The 21,222-nt window shown below is 41.5% G+C and overlaps 1 protein-coding gene across 10 annotated transcripts in view; it reads right to left on the reverse strand.

Annotated features, from left to right (window-relative positions):
• Positions 1 to 21,222, reverse strand: part of Thrb (thyroid hormone receptor beta) — a 365,706-nt gene that overhangs the window by 80,414 nt on the left and 264,070 nt on the right. For all 10 annotated transcript variants that reach the window (XM_070018705.1, XM_070018706.1, XM_070018701.1 and 7 more), the window contains one exon: positions 19,930 to 19,993. In XM_070018705.1, coding sequence (XP_069874806.1) covers positions 19,930 to 19,951 — 22 coding nt within the window. In that variant the 5' untranslated portion in view covers positions 19,952 to 19,993. The remainder of the gene's footprint in view (positions 1 to 19,929; positions 19,994 to 21,222) is intronic.

Below are 21,222 nucleotides of genomic sequence, written 5' to 3' on the forward strand. Positions count from 1 at the left end.
GCTGTGTCTCAAGTGGTAGAGTGCTAGCCTTGAGCAAAGGAACTTAGGGATAGCACCCAGGCCCAGAGTTCAAGCCCCAGAACCAGCCACAAAAAAACCAAAAAACAAAAAAGGAAAAAAGATCCAAATCCAAGTTGGTCAAGATAGCCATGTTACACCTCTTCCTTTTGGGGAGCCAAGACCCAGTGACTTAGATAATCATCACAGCAAAAGGACTAGATTCCCTGGACTAAAATACAGAGTGAGAAGTTTGAAATAACGAAAATAGAAGGTCACATTCTCGTTTGAAGTCACCCAGCTGAGGGAGGAGCTGGGATGGATCTTGGGATTGGTAGTCTCATGACTCCGTAGTTGAAGGCATATGTTTTTCCAGTATACAGAAGGATTTATTCCTCCGTTTCCATGGTTTTTCAAATTTGGACATTTTCCATTCTATACCTCAAACAGTAGGAGTTGTTTTTCTAATTAAAAGTGTTTATTTTTTTCTTCCAGTAAATTTACCAAACCAGAGACAGCTGTGTCTGGAAAGATTCTGCATCTCACACTGGCTGCCACTGTGGCTGCTGCTGCTGCTGCTGGTAGTGGTATGTTTAAGGTGGGCTTTGCTTTCAAGTAGCCTAAGAACTTGGGAAAACAACAACAAACACAAACAACCAGATAACATCATGGAGCACTGATTTTGTTTTCTGGCTGCCTCTTTTGGAAGTTAAAAAGTCACAAAGTAATTTAGCACTGAAAGAAGGATAATTTCATTCGTGAGTAGGATGCTGGGAGCTAACCCTCATCGCTAACCCTGCCCCTGGCCAGATCTGGCATAGACCATGTTGTCTTAACTTCCTGTTCCAGTGAGGAGAGGGAGAGGCCACTGCTAGACCCAGTTGACCTATGGAGAAAGCTAAAGATGAGCCCCAAGTGACCAGCAGTAGCAGGAAGCTGCTTCCCTCACTCCACTCTTCTCCACGGGGGATGCAGCTGAAGCCTAGAGAAGCAAGCATTCCCTCAGTCCCCAAGCTGGTAAGGGGCAGAGCTGGGTCTGGTATCCTCTTCAGGACAGGGCAGATGCTTGATGGCAATGGGAACTTTCTGTAATCCACATGAGCTGTGAGAGGAGTTTATCTATTTCCTCAGGGAAGAAAAATGTCTGCACAAAAAAAGAATGGAGTGAAGGGGCCTATTTCTTTAGACATATATTTAAAGCCTTACGTCCAAATGAACAAGCTTGTCAGATACCAACAGACTGAATCAAACATTGATGCATAGGAACATGAAGGATCTGATTTTTTTCCTTTAATAAAAATAGCTATCTACAGAGCAGGTAATAAAACAGATGCTTCTAACTCAAATCCTCCTCTCCTCCCCAGGACTTGATTTTTATGGGGAAAAAAGAATCTCAGGTTTGGATAACAAGCATTCCAGCTATATGAAATTCTGGCCTGAGATATTTTCTGTGCAAATTGTAGCCTAAAGAAGAAACATTATGCTGCTAGTAATTATCCTGTTCATTGTGGCGTATGTCTACAGATGATGGCTTCTGCAGAGAGAATGAACTACCTAGGCTGTGCTGCCACATGCTCTCCAGCCTGGCCATGGCTAGCTTGCTTCGTGTCATCTCCCCGCTGTGTTTACTTAGGGTGATGCAGCAAGTGGAAGGCATTACAAAATCACCCAATTTGCTGCACGGTGCAGAATGGGCTGTTTGTATCCTGGGGGAGCCTATAAACAGCTGTGCCAATTGGGAGGGAGGGGTCCGGAGAGAGGGGAAGGTGTATTGGCTTGAAGAATGAGAAATGGGGAAGGATGAAGCCACTCTGGAAGAACAATCCCATTTCTCCCATTTCTGGGAGGGTGATTTGGTAGATTCACAAATATTGGCTTAAAGAAGGGTACAGATATGCAACGATGTTGCCACGTGTCCCATGGGGCTGCCCATAGGTGAGGATCCTTGCAATTGGCAGTGTTTAAAGATGGGTTTGGAGATTACCACGTGGCAGGGGTTTGTGTGAAGCTGGTAATAAGGGGGTATAGTATAGCTGGTATTGAGAAAGCCTGACTTTGGCAAAAATTGTGAGGTGAATTTTTCATAGTTCTGATTTTAAGACCTTTTCCCTTGCCTGTTACTGTTTCCCTTCCATGCTTGCTATCATTTTCTTCCTACCAACCAGTGTAACGGATGCTAGGAGAGAAAGTCTGATAGGATTAACACACACAAAGATATGAATGTGGTGGATTTGGTGCTAGCAGGAACATTTGTGTTTGTTTAGTTGCCAGTCTGGGGCTCGAAATCAGGGCCTAGGCACTGTCCCAGAGCTTCTTTTGCTCAAGGCTAGCACTCTATCACTTGAAACACAGCACCACTTTTGGCTTTTTCTGTTTTTGTGGTACTGAGGAATCGAACCCAGAGCTTCATGTATACTAGGCAAGCACTCTACCACTAAAGCCACATTCCCAGACCAGGAACACTTGTATTTGAAATAACTCTTTAATGTAATCTAAAGTCAAGTCTGATCAATGGAATTTTTAGTGAGGGTGTCATAATAATATAGACACATTTTTTAGTGGATGGGAAAAATGGAGGAATTTTTATGGAAGCATGGGTTGCTTCAAAAATCATACATACACACACACACACATATGATACATATCTGCTATGGTACCAGTGGAATGTAATTATGGATGCTTTTCTTCTTGCCAACAATGATTTGCATTTGGTATAGATAGCGCTTACTCTCCAGCAAGGGAAGAAACACTCTGTGAAACTTCATGCTGGGGTACCTGTAGCTCACACTTGTAATCCTAGCTACTCAGGAGACTGAGATCTGGGGATCATGGTTCAAAGCCATCCCAGGCAGGAAAGTCCATGATACTCTTATCTCAGATTAATGACCATAAAATTGGAAGTGGTGTTATGGCTCAAAGGAGTAGAGCACTAACCTTCACGGAAATGAGTTCAAGCCTCAGAATCAACAAAAAAAGAAAGAAACCTCTTCATGTATGTTAAACAAGCCATAATTTCATTTCCCTTTATTGCTAATATTGACTGTAGGGTTTGATAGGATGGGAGCTGTGTGTTAGCAATCATCTGAAGTCTAAGGCTATGGTTTCTCCTCATCAGCTAAGATACAAGTTTGGGGACATGCTGTGTGAGAAAATGAAGGAGAGACGCATAAGCAGAAAATAAACACTAAAAAAACCCAACCTCCCCTCCCCCTAACCCCAACCAGGAAGGGGATGAGCTACAGAGTAAGTTCTTCCCATTTCGAGGTTTAGACTGCAAGGTTTTGGTCTTCCTCTTGCCAGCTCATGATGATGCAAAGCAGAGGGAGAGACCTGGGCTAACCCATACCACGTGACTTTATGAATCACTTCACCTCATTCACCAGACTTTCTTTTCCTGACTGCCAGCTGAGGACATGTGTGGAAAACTGATGCTCAGAATTATTCCATGCCCACTGCCAGAGGCAAATTAGCTCCTTTGGGCAATGGGCTCTGAGGAGTAAAATTCAGAGAATAGTGAGGAGTAACAGGAATCTTAGGGCTATACCAGTTCAACCACCTCATCAATAGAAAAAGAAATAGAGGGTGAAGAAGAATTGATCAAAGCCACTAGGACAGCTATAAGAAATATCAAGCCTAGATCATCCCAAGTGGGCTGGAGTGAGTGCTGTCTGGGGTAAAGCTGAGTAAAGGCGGAGCATCTACAAGTGACTTCCTTGCTCTTGGAACTAGCTCCTCACACCCTCTGTGTTTCTAAGTTGTATTTAGAATAAGATAATATTGGGCTGAAATACTCAGAGGATTCCTCTGCTGGTCTCATTAACTGTTGGATTTAATAGTGCACCCCTGGGAATAACAAACAAAGACATTCTGTAAGAGGACGAGCAACTCTGTCAATGGGTTGTGGCCTGGATGAATGTGGGGAGGAGAGAAGAGAGAAGAAGAGAAAAGGAAAGGGGAGAGGAGAGGAAAAGGGGGATTGAAGGGGAAAGTAAGGGTGGTGGGAGAGAGAGGAAGAGGGAGAGAGGTGATGGGGAGAGAGGGGGAAGGAGAGAGATGAGGAGTAAGAGAGGGAGAGGGAGAGGGAGAGGGAAAAGAAGGGGGGGGGGAAGAAAAGAGCAGATTAGGAAGTGAGTCTGATGAAGTTATCAACAGATTGAGCCATACTGTCCAGGTCCAGGAGCCCCATGCGCTGGCCAATTTATATTTTGTCCTCTGGTCTAGTGCATGTCAAGACCAAAGACCTTCATTCAACTGATTTGTGGCACATGGAAAATTCTTGTGAAGTGATGAGGTTTGACAGGGTCAGGAAACAGAGAATTCTTAATCTTGGAAACCTGGACTCTAACACAGGCTTCTACTAAGTAAATATGCTTTGCCCTGTCTGCTGGAAAAGGGCACAGCCCATAATAGATACCCTGCTCTGCCTGAAAACACACATCAACCAGCCAATCCCAGCCTGAACTCTCCTAAGAGCCGGAGCAATGAAATGCAGGCCCAGCATCAGCTAAGACTCCCAGAAACGTTACCATTGGCTTTCAAGGGTGTCATCTGCATCAACACACCAAGGAATATTTAAAAGTAACGGATAATCCTCAAGCATCAGCTTGGAAATTGGAATGAAAAGACTCATTTCTGGGTTGGCCTTGTGACACTTTATTAGTATGTTACCCTTGGACCCTGGAGTGGGTTGTGATGGCATTTGGCTAATGGGGAGCATAAATTCACCCTCTAATGTGTTTGAAGCAAGATAACAAGACGACTTCCTTTAAGCTTTCCTGGCAGGACTGGTGTTACTGGCCTGCGCATATAGTGATGTGGATCATGATGACAGCATGTTCCATTCATTTTGGGGGGTTTGCTATATTCTAGCCAAATTGCTAAGCATAGTGTACTGTTTTTCTTTTTCTGTGCTGGCTGCTCCTGGGCCTTGAACTCAGGGCTTGAGTGCTGTCCCTGAACGTTTGTACTCAAGGCTAGCACTCTATCATTTGAGCCATAGTTCCATTTTGGCCTTTTAGTGATTAACTGAAGAGTCTCATGGACTTTCCTGCCAAGGCTGGTTTTGAAGCATGGTACTCAGATGTTGGCCTCCCTGAGTATCTAGAATTATGGGTGATACCTGGCGGCACTATTTCTTTTAACCATGATAGAATAGAAATAAATAATAGCCATTTCCACTTCACAAAGGAAGAGACTAATGTTAAGAAAGGGAAAACTAGGAGAGGTCACACAGAGAGAAGCAGTAGCATACTGGAACCTGGGCGGATTTGACCTTAGGCCTATATCTTCAGCCTTTCTGTTGCCTGATGGAGTTGGCAGTGGTTTGAAGCATAAAAAAATGATTGGAGTTAAGATGATGTGTGTTCTCCTGGTTTGAATATATAATATCCTCATGAATTGCTTTCCCTCCTGCCATCCTATTTGTATTTAAGATAAACAGATGAAAGAATAGAAGGAAATAAAATAGCTTTGTAGTAAGAATAAAGCAAGAAGACTGGGAAGGTGGCTCAGTGGTAGAGTGTTTGCCTTGCATGCATGAGGCCCTGGGTTTGATTCCTCAGCACCACATAAACAGAAAAAGCTGGAAGTGGTGCTGTGGCTCAAGTGGTAGAGCACTAGCCTTGATCTGAAGAGCTGAGGGACAGTGCCCAGGTCCAGAGTTCAGGCCCCACGACTGACAAAAACAAACAAACAAACAAAGAATAAAGCAATAAAGTAAAACATAGATCATCAAACAAAACAAAATCATAAGAAATAGTAAAACAAGAGCTGAAAGGAAAAAAAGCCAAGGAGAGGCAGATGTGAGAGTTTTCCCAGATGGTAAGGCAGCCATATTGTGACCTCCCTTCTCTTGGGGTTCATGCTAGCTCTTTATAACCTATCAGCAAGTGGGAGGGGCCTCTGCAGCCTTCTGGCTCTCGGGAAGCCATCCAATATCTCTGAAAATCCTCTTCCTCTGGTTTATCCCGAAGGCTGAGCAATGCAAGGGCCACTAGCCTTAAAGAGGGCTCTCTCCCTTGATTCTCCGCTACTGAACAAATATTTACGTTGCATTATAATGGTTTAAGCCCTTGCAAGTTTAAGTTCTTTCATAGATATAAACGAACATTTTCACCCTGTAATTCTAATTTCAAACAATAAGAACAATTTGTATTTGACCTAAAGCATCTTACAAAAACACAAATATTTACTAATTTAATCTAAAATGTATAGGTATATGGCTTTTCTAGGTAGATCTGTAAAGGAAAAAAGGAAAAAGAAAGGAAAAGAAGGATACCCAGTTGCAGAGCTGGCAGTAGAGGGTATCTCAGGAAACATGGGCACTAGCATTTATTGGGCACCTACTAGTGATAATGACTATACACAGCCAAGCCTCCTTGTGCCTTTGGTCCCAGCTGTTTTCCCCAGTGTGTTCTGCAGGATCTGACACATAGAAAGTGCGCAATAAATGTTTGCTGATCGATTTTAAGTAGATTTTCAATGCAAGTCTAGGATTCTTTCTGCCCCTACTTGACAATTAGGAAGTTGAATTTGGTCCAAAGTCACAAGATTAAATATGTGATGAACCAGGGATTTGAACCCAAAGATACATGACTCCAAAGTCAGTGTTCTTTTCACAAAATCATGCCAACTCCAGAAGTAGCACTAACTGCTTAGTTCTAAAGGTGGTCAAAATAGACCTGCTCTAGAAATGCTGACCCTGCCTGGCACAAGGTCAGACCACTGAAACACTTTTTAAACAACAACAACAACAAAAATGACTTTATCAGAAAGAGCGAGTCCTTTCTGAGCTCACTCACCTTCATAATTTTACTATGCATTTTGTAGCCTCTTATGAAACCAAGTTATTCAAAATCAGTGTATGCAGGGGCTGGGAAGGTGGCTCCGTGGTAGAGCGCTTGCCTTGCATGCCTGAGGCCCTGGGTTCAATTCCTCAGCACCACATAAGCAAAAAGAAAAAAGCCGGAAGTGGCGCTGTGGCTCAAGTGGTAGAGTGCTAGCCTTGAGCTGAAGAGCTGAGGGACAGCGCCCAGGCCCAGAGTTCAAGCCCTACGACCGGACCCCAAAAAAAAAATCAGTGTATGCATATTTCTGTCTGCATATCTACACTGTGGTTTCTAGTATCCTTTCAGTAAAACATGATCATGTGAACAAGTTCTAGCCAACAGAATGAAGGCTAGCATTGGGCCTCGCTTATGAAAACCTTTTTCTCCTTTCCCTTCTTTTGTTGAATGAAGTGAAGTTACAGGGATTTGAGGGTTTATCTATTGTAGCAGAGAGAATTATTTTACTAATAGATGCTGCATGATTCCAAATAACTTTCCTCCTTACTATATCATTAATATTTTTTTTTCTTTTCTTTGTTTTTTTTTTTTTTTTGTCAGTTGTGGAGCTTGAACTTTGGGCCTGGGCACTGTTCTTCAACTATTCAGCTCAAGGCAAGCACTCTACCACTTGAGTCACAGTGCCTCTTCTGGTTTTCAGGTGGTTAACTGAAGATAAGAGTCTCAGGGACTTTCTTGCCCAGGCTGGCTTTGAACTGCAATCCTCCGATCTCGACCTTCTGAGTAACTAGGATTACAGGTGTGAGCCACCGGTGCCTGGTCATCATTAAACATTTTACAAATCTATTTACAGTCATTGGAAGCTTAAGAAGTGAGAAGTATGAAGCATTATCTATGAGAAGAACCACAACGTCTCTATGCAGCCTTGGCTGTATGGCCTTATACAGGTTTCTCTATGTTCACAAGCTTAGCTTCTCTACCTGTAATTTTGGATAATAAGAAAAATAGTCTCTAAGAGTTCTTTCAATCAAGCTTCTATAAGTCTTCTTGGAGATGAAAGGAACATGCACTGTCATGCTCAGAAACTGCAATCTTTTGACTGTGAGCTCCTAAAAGAAAAAGACTATTCATCTGTCATGTTTATCTTCCCAGATTCCAATATCTTAGATGCTCAGAGTGTTGAATTTAATTAGTATTTTATGTGAAAACCTCAAAGAATTTACTAATATTCTAATTTATGCCAGTAATTTCTTGATCTAACTTGGAGCATGACATGAAATAATCAAAATTCTCATGAATATTTTTAAGATGCATTACTATGATACCCTATTTTATATTCAGTTACATAGATTTAGTCTTGATGTTAATAGTGAAAAGAATTGTTGATTAAAGGTAATGCCAGCAGTCATTGGTATTCTGATGGTATCATTTATAGTTCTCTATCACTGGAGTACAGTTCCTACTTTGAGGTGAGAAATTCAGATTAGTCAGAATTTTCTCATTCAGATGTCTCTTAATGAGGCTTGTACAAACAGAATTGGGAGAAGCTATGACAAATTTTCAAATTTTGGAAAGGTTTAAGGCAAATTATACAATGACAGGATGCAGCTTATATACTTTCTCATTAAAAATTTTATACCTTGTTTTGGAAAAAGATATAGAAAAATGTCTATCTATATATGTAGGGAAAACTGGTCATTTCATCTTGCACATAACAAGAATCAGCTTAGTAATTTCATATGTTTTTTCTTTATGAAAAACGAACCAATTTTATTACTCACTAAAATGCGGTTCGGCCAGTAAAATGTTTGAAAGCAGAGGGTTCGAGGGAGCTGTGGGTAGCAGGGTAAATACTGAGAGTCTTGACAGAAAAATATTGGGAACCATATTTCAACAGTACAAATAAAATAGAATCAAGTTATGGGAAATTAACTTCTTTTGTTGGTGTTGCCACAGCAGGGCAATGTGTATTCCCTGCCATTTTCTGCTCTCACTTGCTCCATCCTGTGCCTGGAGTATCCTAAGTCATGCATCCTGGGGAGACCCAAGCCTCCAGCAGAACGCTGAAGATGGTTCTTCTGCTTTGGGAATTGGTACCTATTAAAGCTGAAGCAATAAAAAATAATAATGATACCAGCAAATGTTTTAAGATGTGTGTTTTTATCAGGTATTGCATCAAGGAAAAGACTGTATTAAAAATTACCTCCTTCTGCATGAATTATTTGCTTCAGTTCTTTAGATTATGACTTCATTAAAACATGTTTTTTTTGATAGAATAAAGAATAACAAATTTATTTCTTGTCTCTTATTTTTTAGAGAAGAAAAGGCCTTCACTATTCAGAAAATGCAGGAAATCTTTACTTGGGTCTAAATGTAAATGGTCCACTACAAAGAAAATGTGTATTGTGGGGATGGGCTAAACAGAGGTTTTAAAAAATTAACCTTACCTGCAACACAGATTTCTTAAAAAAACATGAATTCCTACATATATCTCCTATGCCCTCATTATAGAATATTAATTCTATTGGCTGTTTCTTTTACAGTTAAATTAATATTTAAATGATCATTTAGTGTACAGGTTAGGTTCACAATGACTGTTCTATGCTGTGCCTCAATGCTTTGGACTTAAAGTTAAGTGATTTATAGAAATCTTACAAGTTCACAACAATTCTTTGAGAAAAAGCTCAGCATTTTCGGCATAGAGTTTTTTTTAAAGCTCCCCAAATGAGTTAAATATGTACTCCTGGCTAAGGAAAAGAAGATTATGCACCAGGGAGCTATGCTCTCTTGCAGCTTTCAGGTTATTTAATTTGTTAAAATACATAAATAAAACAAATTCTCCTATAACTGAACATTATACAAATAAAAACACTTCGGGCATTGTGGTGCAAGCTTATACTAACAGTTACTCAAAAGGTAGATAGATAGAAGGATCATGGCTGAAGTCTAACTCAGGTAAAATTAGTATGACATTTTCTCTAAGAAACAAAAGGAAAAGGACTGTGGGCATGGTTCAAGTGGTAGACCACTTGCTTAGTAAGCATGAGGTCCTGAATTCAATCCCAAGGAACACACACACACACACACACACACACACACACACACACACACACACACACACACACACACACACACTCACACACCAAAACATAAAAGCAGAAAAGCATGGGATTGTTTTCTAAGTCCATGACTACAGATTCACTTACAAAGAATTTGTGAGAGAGAACCAAGTTTCCTCATGACCAGCTTATGTGTTCCATAAGAAATCTTTCCTGATAGAGCCATCTGAGGGATTAAAAAAATCTTTTTGAGGAGTTTACTACTCTGATGGGCTGTTTAGATGCTGTTATCTGTTGGGCAAACACAGGGCTTTAAAACTATGGGTCTATTATACATTTGGTATTAATAGGCAATGTAACAACAGGCAGACTTTGGGACTAAAGCACCAGCAATTATATTTCAATTTGTCACCTGTAGCCATCTTAAGACTAGTTGAGGTTTTTTTATTGCTGTTGTTGTTGTTGTTCTGATGGATATGCAGCTATCTAAACTAACATTTTCCAAAATCTGAGTGCTGGTTAGGGGACCCATGTGGATCAGTGGTTCTCAAACTTCTATCAGAATCATGTGGAGGGTTAATTATGTGCATTGTGGCCCTGGCATTCATCTCTGGCTAAGATGGTAGGACAGAGATGCTGTTGCTTTAATTTTCTGACCAAATTTCCCAGTGATTCTGATATCTATCACCAAGTTTGAATACAGCTGCTCTTTTTTCTCAGCAGTGGAAGCAGTTAGAATCATGCTAGGAACCCCCCAATATTACTCAGTGGAATCTTAGGGGTAGAACATTGGCTTTGGTAGGTTTAACTGCTCCCCAGTTAACTGTCATGAGAAGCCAGTGGAGAAATATCGTGGGTAGATCATGGTTCTCTGACTGGGTTGCACTTCAAAATACCTTCAGAGTTTGGAAATAGTGCTGAGTCTTGGGTTCTACCTGCGGGTTCTAGTTTAACTGGTCTGAGAAGGCCTGGTTGTTAGGATTTGCAGAGTTCCTGGGGTAATCCTTATAAGCCAAGTTTGAGCAGGATTAAGTTGGGTCCTGGACAAAAGAGGGCTTCTACTTGAATAAGCCAAGGAAAGATTGCTCAGCACACTTGTTCTTGGGAATTCACAATGCATGTTAACATGCTGAAGACAGAAATGTCAGTAAAGAACAAAGACTAAAACAAAACAAAAATAATCATGCTGGGTTCCGGTGGCTCACACCTGTAATCCTAGCTACTCAGGAGGCTGAGATCTGAGGATCACAGTTCAAAGCCAGCCTGGGCAGAAAAGTCTAGGAGACTCTTATCTTCATTTAACCACCAGAAAACCAGAAGTGGCACTGTGGCTCAAGTGGTAGAGCGCTTGCCTTGAGCTGAAGAGCTGAGGGACAGTGCCCAGGCCCAAGGTTCAAGCCCATGATTGACAAAACAAAACAAAACAAAACAAAAAAACAAAACAAGAACAATCACTAACTGGACTCATTTAACCCAGTTCCCAAAAGTGTAGGAACTGGTGGTCTAGAAAAACTTGGTAGTCACTGGGTTAACACTGGGCACATCATTTGTCCAGCCGGCTAAGATCATACTGGTTTGAGCCTATAATGTGTAAGCCTTTGAGAGGCATGGAGACAATGACTCTGGATGGCTCCATTGCCAGGACTAGAACACATGTGCACTCTGTGGGTGCAGGGAGCTGGGGCTCTGTGCTGGCTACCTTTCTGCAGCATGACCAAATTCCAGAGCCAGAATGTTATCACAGTGGAGACTTGAGAGACAAGCAGAGTTTGATAAAACAGGGGCCCAGGAAAAGTCCAGCTCGGGCTGATGGCAGGTTGTAGTGGCATGTAAAAATAACTCTTGGCTCATTGCAAACAAAGTAACACTATGTGTTTCATTATGCACTAAGTTTCCTATTTGGAAAGATTGTTTTCCATTCTTTTTGTTGTTGTTGTTGTTGGTTGTGAAGCCTGAACTCAGCCTGGGCACTGTCCCTCAGCTCTTCAGCTCAAGGCTAGCGCTCTATATTTGAGCCACCGTACCACTTCTGGCTTTTTCTGCTTATGTAGTGCTGAGGAATCGAACCTAGGGCCTCATGCATGCAAGGCAAGCACTCTACTACTGAGTCACCTTCCCAGCCCTGTTTTCCATTCTTTTCAAGGAACTTGCATCTACATATGTGCCACCACTGGGGATTTGGGTGACAGCTTGGAGAACAGATAGGAAGAAAGCTCCCAACATAAAAGAACCTTGGTATCTTCTGGATTCAGTTAACAACAGTTAGCAGAAGTTGAGATCTTCCCTGCAACTGTTAGTCACCACAGACTTGAGGTCGAGATGGGTTTGTCGGGATGCAGATGGTGGAGACAGGGAAATGACAGCAGTGGAGGGTGGTGATCATAGTGGAGGAGATGATGACAGAAGTGGGTTGGGCCCAGGGACTGTGAGGCTATGGGTGGGGGTTAGAGTAGAACCTAGACATTGGCAAGGCTGGCTTCAGAAAGAAGATGGAAGTTGTTGAGGAAGAAGGAACTTATTATGTTTTTTTGCCATTCATTCCTCTGTTCTCTATAAAGCTTTAACTTGTGGATATTTCCAACTTCCTGATCACCTAGCTGCAGCTCAGACTTGGCAACAGAAGTTCTAGATGCGGTAGTGTGAGAGAAGGCAATGGCAATAGTTCATGAATGGTCTCTTTCAGAATCTCCTTCCTTTTGGCAGTAAGTTTCTTCTCCAGAAGTTCAGGAAGTTAAAGAAGGAAGGCACAGGAGAGGGAAAGAGGCAGAATACAGGAGAGCCAGTTTATTTCTAGAATACCCTGTAGCAAAGTCCAGCATCCTTGTATCCTATGAAGTGTTACCATTCCTTCTGTTTCCTGAGGAAAACAAAGCATTGCGTTTTGATTTGAAAAAGAAAAAAAGGGTGAGGATTAACTGCATATTCTCTCTCTCTCTCTCTCTCTCTCTCTCTCTCTCTCTCTCTCTCTCTCTCTCTCTCTCTCTCTTTCTCTCTCTCTCTTTCTTTCTTTCTGTCTCTTCCTCCCTCCCTCCCTTTGAGCTTTTGCTGGTTGGTTGGTTGGTTTTTGCCAGTGCTGGGGATTGAACCCAAGTCTTCTCGTGCTAATTCTGAGCTCTATCACAGAGTTACACTTCTGGTATCTTTCTGTGGTTCATTTATTTATTTTTTCCCTTTGCTATGGTAAGAAAGTATAGGAGGCCTTCGACTGAGATGCCTGTCTGTGCCCTTCCTCAGACTGCATGGACACAGGGAGGGATCTTCATTGTCTTCTACTAATTTGTCTGTAACAGGGAGCCCTGTTAAGTGGCTAACATTTGTGGTTTTCCCTTCCCTTTCTTTCCAAGGTGAGTGGGTTTCCATGGAAGATCTGTCTGCTTTGGGTGTTAAGGGGAGATGCAGGTAGCAGGGTGCTGAGGAGGGGAGTAGGAGACACACAGGTTATGATCCTTCAGGGACAGAGGGAAGAGAGCACGTGAAGTCTGAGTGGGTCGGAGGGGGTGATCTGGGGGGAGCTGTCTGAGGATAAATGAAAGGCATTTTGTGTGATGTGTGGGTCACAGTTCTTCACACCCTCCACAGAGGGAGGACTGATGTTTCCTTTCCAGCCTACCTGCAGTGAGATCTCTATTTCTTTTAGAAAGCCTCTGCTGTATCATGCGGCTAAATACCCAAGGAAGAAAATTCAAGTCTTGTTTTCGTAATTGGCTTAAACACAGTGGAACTACCTATTTAGGCATGCATCCCCCGTACCCTCCCTCTACCCATAAAATGATTCATGGCAATGTTGGTAATGTGTACAGTTGGCTCTATAAAAATCCAAGGAAATATTTAACTGTTTTTTTTTTTGGTCACAGGCAGGGACATAGGAATCCAGAAGGAAGTAAAGTGAGCCTGAGCTTCCAGATGCCTTTAGAATAATTCGAATTTAGAATGATTACACAAACTAGTCTCTAGACTGCTTTCTCCAGAGTCAGGAGAGAAAGAAGGCCAAGTAGCACATTGACACTGTGACTTACTGGGCTCCACAGGCTTCTATGTTCCTTCTTTGAAAAAGATGATCAGCCTAGAGTCGTCCTGTGGGCTCAGTCATACTGACTATGGGAGAAGGGACAGAAGGACCTCTACCACGGTGAGGCGTCCCCTCTCTCCCCTCAAGGCCAGTGTGGGGATAATCTGGATAGATTGAGAATACACAGTAACATGAGGAGACATGGTTGAGAACTGCATATTGTATCCTCACAGATGTTTCTCTAACTATAAAAGAACCACATGTTGAAATAGAAGACAAAGAGCCCCTGAGGTCTGGCTCTCCATACTCACCCAAGTTTTTTTTTAACTTGATAAGCAATAAATCATAATATGATACCCCAACAGAGACTATCATATATAAACTAAAACAGTTTGTATGTCCCCAAATGCCACAGTATCATGTTTTGAAAGTACACACAAATCGTTCAAAATAAAAATTAGACACAGGTCAAGATGCATTGCAAAACTATTCAATATATATCTTATAAAATTAAGGAAAGTGAAGGAAGGGGTGAATTGAGAGGGATGGGTGAGAATGTTGAAAGGGGTGATATTGATCAAGATGCATTGTATTCATACACTGCTGGGTTGAATGGCAGCTCCTTTGTGCAACTACTTAAAGATAATAAAATATTTAAAAACAAAATAAAAATTAGATAGAGGGAAGAGAATAAATCAAATGTGATGAGGTTTAGTTAACATAAGGGCTCTGGGTAAGGGACAGCTGGGAACTCTCGGTGTTTGTTTGCAACCATGAAGTAGAAAAAGTGGTTCACGACTGTAATCTAGCTACTCAGAAAGCTGAAATCTGAGGATCACAGTTCGAAGCCAGCCCAGACAGGTAAGTCCCTGAGACTTTTATTCATCAATATACTACTCAGAAAAAGCCAGAAGTGGTGCTATGGCTCAAGTTGAAGAGTGCTAGCCTTGAGCACAAAGAAGCTTAGGGACAGTGCTCAGGCCCTGAATGTAAGCACCAAGAACCAGACAAAAAAAGGTTTTAAAGGTAAAATGTCATAAATAAAAAGAAGACACATCTACTAATTTTGGAAAATATTTTAATATTTATGATAGATAATGAATTTTTTGATATATAAATATTAAAAGACAAATACTACAATAGACAAACATATACATTTCAGAAACAATAGAAGTTTTTGTTACTGATCCATTTGTGGGTATGTAAACCAAATTATTTTAAAAAGTAAAATTGATAGTTTTCAAAAGTTGTAAAACTTTGCTTAAAGCTGAGTGCCAAGGGTTTACATCTGTAACCCTAGCCACTCAGGAAGCTGAGATCTGAGGATCATGGTTCTAAGCCAGGCTGGGCAGGAAAGTTTGTGAGACTCTTATCTCCAATTAATGAGAAAGAGCTGGAAGTAAGGCTGTGACTCAGTGATAGAGCACCATCCTTGAGTGAAAAACTAAGGGACAGCACTCAGGCTCTGAGTTCAAATCTAGTACTGGTACAAAAGCCAAACCAAAATAACAAAACCTTTACTTAATAAATGACCTCCTCAACACAAAGACACTAAGTTCCCCCAAATTCTGAAGTTAGAGGGTGTATGATTAAATGAAATTTGCATTGCTATTGGCTACCTCCATTGGGCAAATAATTTAGTTATAATTTAGCAACAGTATTTTTAATGATGTTCAGTTCTTCCATTTAGCCTTTCTTTTTACTTAGGACTTATCTAGAGGGAGAAAAAAAAACAGGTGCAAAATTATGCACAAAGCAGGTAATTATAAAATATCTTCCATTTTCCAACAAATATATATTCATCTACTATTCTGGTAATGTAGTCTTAACAGGCTAACAAGCAGGGACAATATCACTATTATGAATTACTCCATGAGTAAGAGCCTTTGGCTGAAGACTGTTTATTGAAACAGGAAACATTAACACTATGTTCACTGGTAAAACTAGCTATCTTTGGGCTGTGGGTGTGGCTTAAGCGGTAGAGGAGCTGCCTAGCAAGAGAGAGGCCATTAGTTAACTTGGAGGCATGTCAGCAACCTTCTGTCAGTAACCACACCGAGCTATGTACTTACTGGTAGGACATGCAGACACTGTGATTCTGTTTCTGAAGGAATGAATGGCTATTGAAGAGCAGTTGATGGAAAGAGACCCTTGGAAAAAATGCCATAGGCTACCCCTTCCAGAGTTTTGTTTGGCTTTGAAAAGCTGGTTTCGTAGAATAGTCTCAAAACACAGAACACTTTGCTCCAGGGCTTACTTTTTTATGTTCACCCATCAATGCGTTACATTATGAAAATCTAATTCCTATTCAATTTTAAAACATAAATAATAGGATCTTCAAAGCAGAGGAGAGTTAGGAATGAGTTAGTCATATTCTCATTTAACTCATAAGGAATACAAGATTTAGAGCATTAAATATCTTTCTTAGTTGATATCCTTAAGCATCATTAAGTAAAACAAGGTTCATCAAGTAAAGCAAAAACAAAAAAGACAAAGTTCATAATAGGCAAATGGACAGTAACTATGGACATCAAGTTATAGGTGAAATCCAAGTAGACAACATATATGTAAAAATACTCAACCCCAGAAGTAATAAAGAAAATGCAAATACCACATTATGCTTAACAGAATACCACTCATAAAACAAGCGAATGCAGGGCAACCCAAAGGGCACAATGCAAGAGTGGGAGCCAGGGCAAGGCAACCCAAAGGGCACAATGCAAGAGTGGGAGCCAGGGCAAGTACTGAGCTCCATTGAAGCGAGCATCGTCTCTGCTACATCCGTGCGGATGCCTCCATAGAGGGATGGAAGATGAACACCACAGGGAAGTTAAATAAACAATTCCTCACCGGAAGTGCAAGGAACGAGGAATATGTGGTTCATACTAAAGGGCCGTTGGATTTCAAGTACGTACTGTTGTCTTGCTTATTCATTTTTTTCCCCCTGAAAGGTACTGGTAGCTGGTGCCTGTTTTTAAAGCCTCCCACTGTCTCTTGAAGAGTCCAGTTTCAAAGGCAACAGTGCTAACTTAATGCCACCTCCTAGTTTCCTGCTGCCTGGTCACACACACACACACACACACACACACACACACACACACACACACACACACACACACACACACACACACACACACACACACACACACACACACACACACACACACACACACACACACACACACACACCCCTATAGACCCTTGCTTCGGCCTCCTTGTTGCTTTTCTTTTCAAATAAAGCCGAGAGCCTCTAACTTTGGTATTGAAAATTTTTAGGTATTCCTAGCTTAGATAAAAATTCCCCCATGCTGTAAATCATGATTTTATTCAAAATAGCTCATCACATGTCATACATGTCAGCAGGGCTCCCCTCAGATCACCTAGGAAGTGAGGCCTAATTCCAGACTATTAAGACATCATGTTAAGGTACTTTCTTATTTCCTCTCTAGGAATCAGTTTTTTTTTCTTTTTGAAGAGAAACTTTATGAAGTCCTAGTTTAAAATTAAGTGGGTTAAAGCAATTCAGTAGGCATTGGAAATGAAAGAACCTATGTACCAAAAATTTATGTGGGTTGTATATGGAAAAGCTGTCCTGCTTGCTTTTAGGAAAACAGAAAGAAAAAAATATGAATATTTGGCTTTCAGATTTTGCTCCTAGAGCAAGCAGTTAGTCTTAACAGCTTACGAGTATATTATGGTTTTTCCTTTAGGTTTTATAAACTAAACATGTAGCTAGCCCAACCCCACACTGAGTGAGAGAGAGACAAAGTGTGTGTGTGTGTGTGTGTGTGTGTGTGTGTGTGTGTGTGTGTGTGTGAGAGAGAGAGAGAGAGAGAGAGACAGACAGACAGAGACAGAGACAGAGACAGAGAGAGACACAGAGAGACACAGAGAGACAAAGACAGAGAGAGAGACAGAAAGAAGGGGAGGGAGGGAGGAAGGGAAATAGGAAGAAGGGAGAGAGAGAAAGGGACACTTTCATTTCATATATAAAATGAGCTTCTAAAGTAATGATTTTCTTGTTTCAACCCTTTACCATACCCTGAGCATGTTCATTTAATGGAGTTGTCTCTTATGAAAATACAACCACCTACAGTTAGTTTCTACACTAGGAAGAAAGTGCTGGAAGGGTGACTCCTCTAGCTCAGTCTCCAGCCACTCAGCTGCAGGGGTTCTGCTCAACACTGCTATGGGTTGGAGCTAGAAGGTTCTAATAGCACAATCAGGGACTCCAGAAAAAAAACATCAGAAAAGGATGGCTTATAGCCAGAGATAGCCTGCTGCCTGTTTGGCAACTCAAGTTGTACTGAAACACAGTCACTTCTGCATGTTTATGTATGGCCTGTAGTTTTTATGCTGCCATGGCAGAATTGCCTAGTTATGACAAGTCACCGTGTGGTCAGTGAAATTAGAAACATTTACTCATTAGCCTTCATAATCAGGTGTCAATCCATCAGTCTCTGATCTGGGGGAAACCTGGGATGGATTGTTCTATGGCATACGACATAGAAGTCCCCTCTACTGTGAGCAGAAATTATTGTATTACCCACCTTTAGACTAAATACCGCTATTACTCTATGTCTCAGGAAGGTGCAGTATTCTGTCTGTACTATTACTCTATGTCTCAGAAAGGTGCATTCTTCTGTCTTTAGAAGGATTCTCAAGTGGGTATATTATCAGAGTATAGAGCCACCTTTGTGTAATACTTGACCTCACATGTCCATTAGCAGAGGGAGACACTTTCCCTAAGTTTTCAATGCCACTGCCTGCTATCTGCTATCATGTACCTATGAAGACCTAAGCCATGACTCTACTGACCGAGACTGTTCAGTCCAGCATGAACCCAGGGCTATCACTAAGGTTGATGTTTGCCAATTTTCCACTCAATGGGTGGGTTTATGGCAGAGCAGGAGTAAGAGAGATTTAAGTAGGGAAGAGTTTGGCTTTGTTGGCAGTAGGCAGAACTGGGAGTGGGTGAGCTTTTGGTATTTGTGAAATGTGCACGAAAGATGAGAAGGAAATGGGATGCATTTCTGAGGTCCTCATCCTTCGGAGGGATGAACCATTCTGGTTTTCTGGATCCTCTGTTGTTTTTGCTCCATCAGGAGCTCAAGCGTTGGTGGGTAGAGAGGCATGGCAGTGATGCCAGAGAGATAACGTGTTTGTGTATGCATTGGGAGTCTTCCAGCTTTCAGTGGGGTGGCAACTTTCAGTTGCTTTTGTTTTTCAGGTCTACTAGAGAATGGATTCTCAGAGGAACTGTAGGGAGGTGGGGTTAACTGAACTACCTGCATATTTGGGAGTTACGAGTTTTATGGGTATACCTTCCCCTAATGCCATGGGAATCAAAAGAACATGGCTTGGTGCTAGGCTGAAGGGTGTACATCAGGTCTCATAAGCTAACAGCTCAGAGGTTGACAGCAGGCAACACATTTTGACTGGCCCACTAGTCTATGTCTTATTTCTCTTGACAAGGAGCACTGTCTGGACACACTGCTCTCCAGTGATTGGTGTGTGTGTGCTGAGTACTCTTGTATCCATTTCAGTCATTGCTTTTATTTGCCTCTTCTCCCCTTCCTGCCTCATCCCCTGACCAGGGGCCTGTGTGTGTGTGCAAACTCTGCTCTAGGTGTTGTACAAGGAATTTGTGCTATGGGAAGCTTATATCCTTCTGAGGTTTGTTCAGTCCCTGCTTTGGTCCTGGCTAATACATTTCATAACTTTCTTGTGTCATTTGGGTTTTTTGTTGAGTGGGATGAACAGCCCACTTTGGGGAAGATCCACAGACTTGGTAAGGTTCTAGAGCCATCTATTATACAGATATGAGAAACCATAAAGAACAACATTCAGTGTACAAGGGTGATCTTTGGAAGTCTTCAAACTAACCTTGCCCCTCCATTATCAGCCTGGTTATGATGTATCTCATAGTTTTGGAAGATTATAGAACACATTGTAGGGATGTTTCACAAGGATAATAATGGCTGTTAAGACCATCAGATTGGCCTTTAGGAGTTCTACACTTCCCTTTAGGTGGAACACAAATGGAGACACAAAGAAAATCAAGAGAATATATAGATACCTGTCATACTGTTGGGAGTCATAGGTTAGTAATCATTCTGGATCCTTTTTCTCACTGACATTGCCTACAAAGAGAAAATACAAGATAAAAATACCATAGATTATAATTTGCATTTTCCTTAATTTTTTATTCTAATAATATCATATAAGTTAATTAGCTCAAGGTAAGATTTGTTACAACTCAGAACTGAGAATTTTTTTTCTTTGTGCCAGTTTTGGGATTTGAACTTAGAGCCTAGACACTATCCCTGAGTTTTTGGTGCTCTAACAATTGAGCCACAGCTCCGCTTCTAGCTGTTTTAGTGCTTAGTTTTAGTGTTTAATTGCCTGCCCAGCCTGGCTTCAAACTATGAGCCTCAGATCTCAGGCTCCTAAGTTGCTAGGATTTCAGGCATGAGCCCCCACACCCAGCCAGAACGGAGACATTCTCAATATAGTTTTGTAAGATTACAAGACCTCTTAACTTTGATCTAAGGGTTCCTATTATAAACAGGTTTTCAAAATAATTTTTTCAAGGTCATATTCTTCCATCTCAAAGTTTTTTAAGAAAGCCACTAGCCTATTAATTGGTTTTTTTTTTCTTCCGAGATTCTAAGATGAATTATCATCTTCCATCTAGGACCTTGCTTCCTAAAGTGTGATCTGTGGGGCAGCAGCTTCAACTACAGCTGGTAGCTTGTCATAAATATAAATTTAGGGTCCCATCTCAATCAGATTCACTTTGGACAAAGTCTCAAGTGACCGAGGCATACTTTGAAGTCTTAGACATCCTGTTGTAAAGAATTGAATCCAGCATCTGCACACTTAGGGCTTTTTCTCATCCAGAGCTGACTTCCTCCTCTTCACCACAACATTAATGAGATCTGTAGTCATAGAGAGAGTGGCCGTCAGACTGCCTCTGACTGGTGTGCTGGGGACAGGAGTGCGTGTCGGTGGCCACAAGCTCATTGACAGAAGGCAGAGTGCCATTGGTTGGACAGAAGTGGACACAGGCTGGTGAATACAGGTAAGGATCTTTCACCATATTTCTGGGACAGATTGGGATTGGCCTCCGTTTTCTAGAGGGTGTTCTGTGGGAATCTTGGGGTCCCGAGAAGTAATTTCAAAGCCCTGTTTTATGTCGGGGTGAAGCAAAGAAATGAAGTCAGGCTTCGTTTGTTCTCCAGGCTGTGCTGAGCGAACTATAATATACAGGAAAGTCACTGGACAAGGAGGGACCACTGTAAGGTTAGAGAAGAGGAAACACATGGAAGAGAAACTGTGTGATGATTTAATATATAGCCAGTTTCTGGCT

This window comes from Dipodomys merriami, unplaced genomic scaffold, assembly GCF_024711535.1.
Source record: "Dipodomys merriami isolate MVZ:Mamm:240054 unplaced genomic scaffold, mDipMer1.0.p SCAF_13, whole genome shotgun sequence".
NCBI classification, from domain to species: Eukaryota; Metazoa; Chordata; class Mammalia; order Rodentia; family Heteromyidae; genus Dipodomys; species Dipodomys merriami.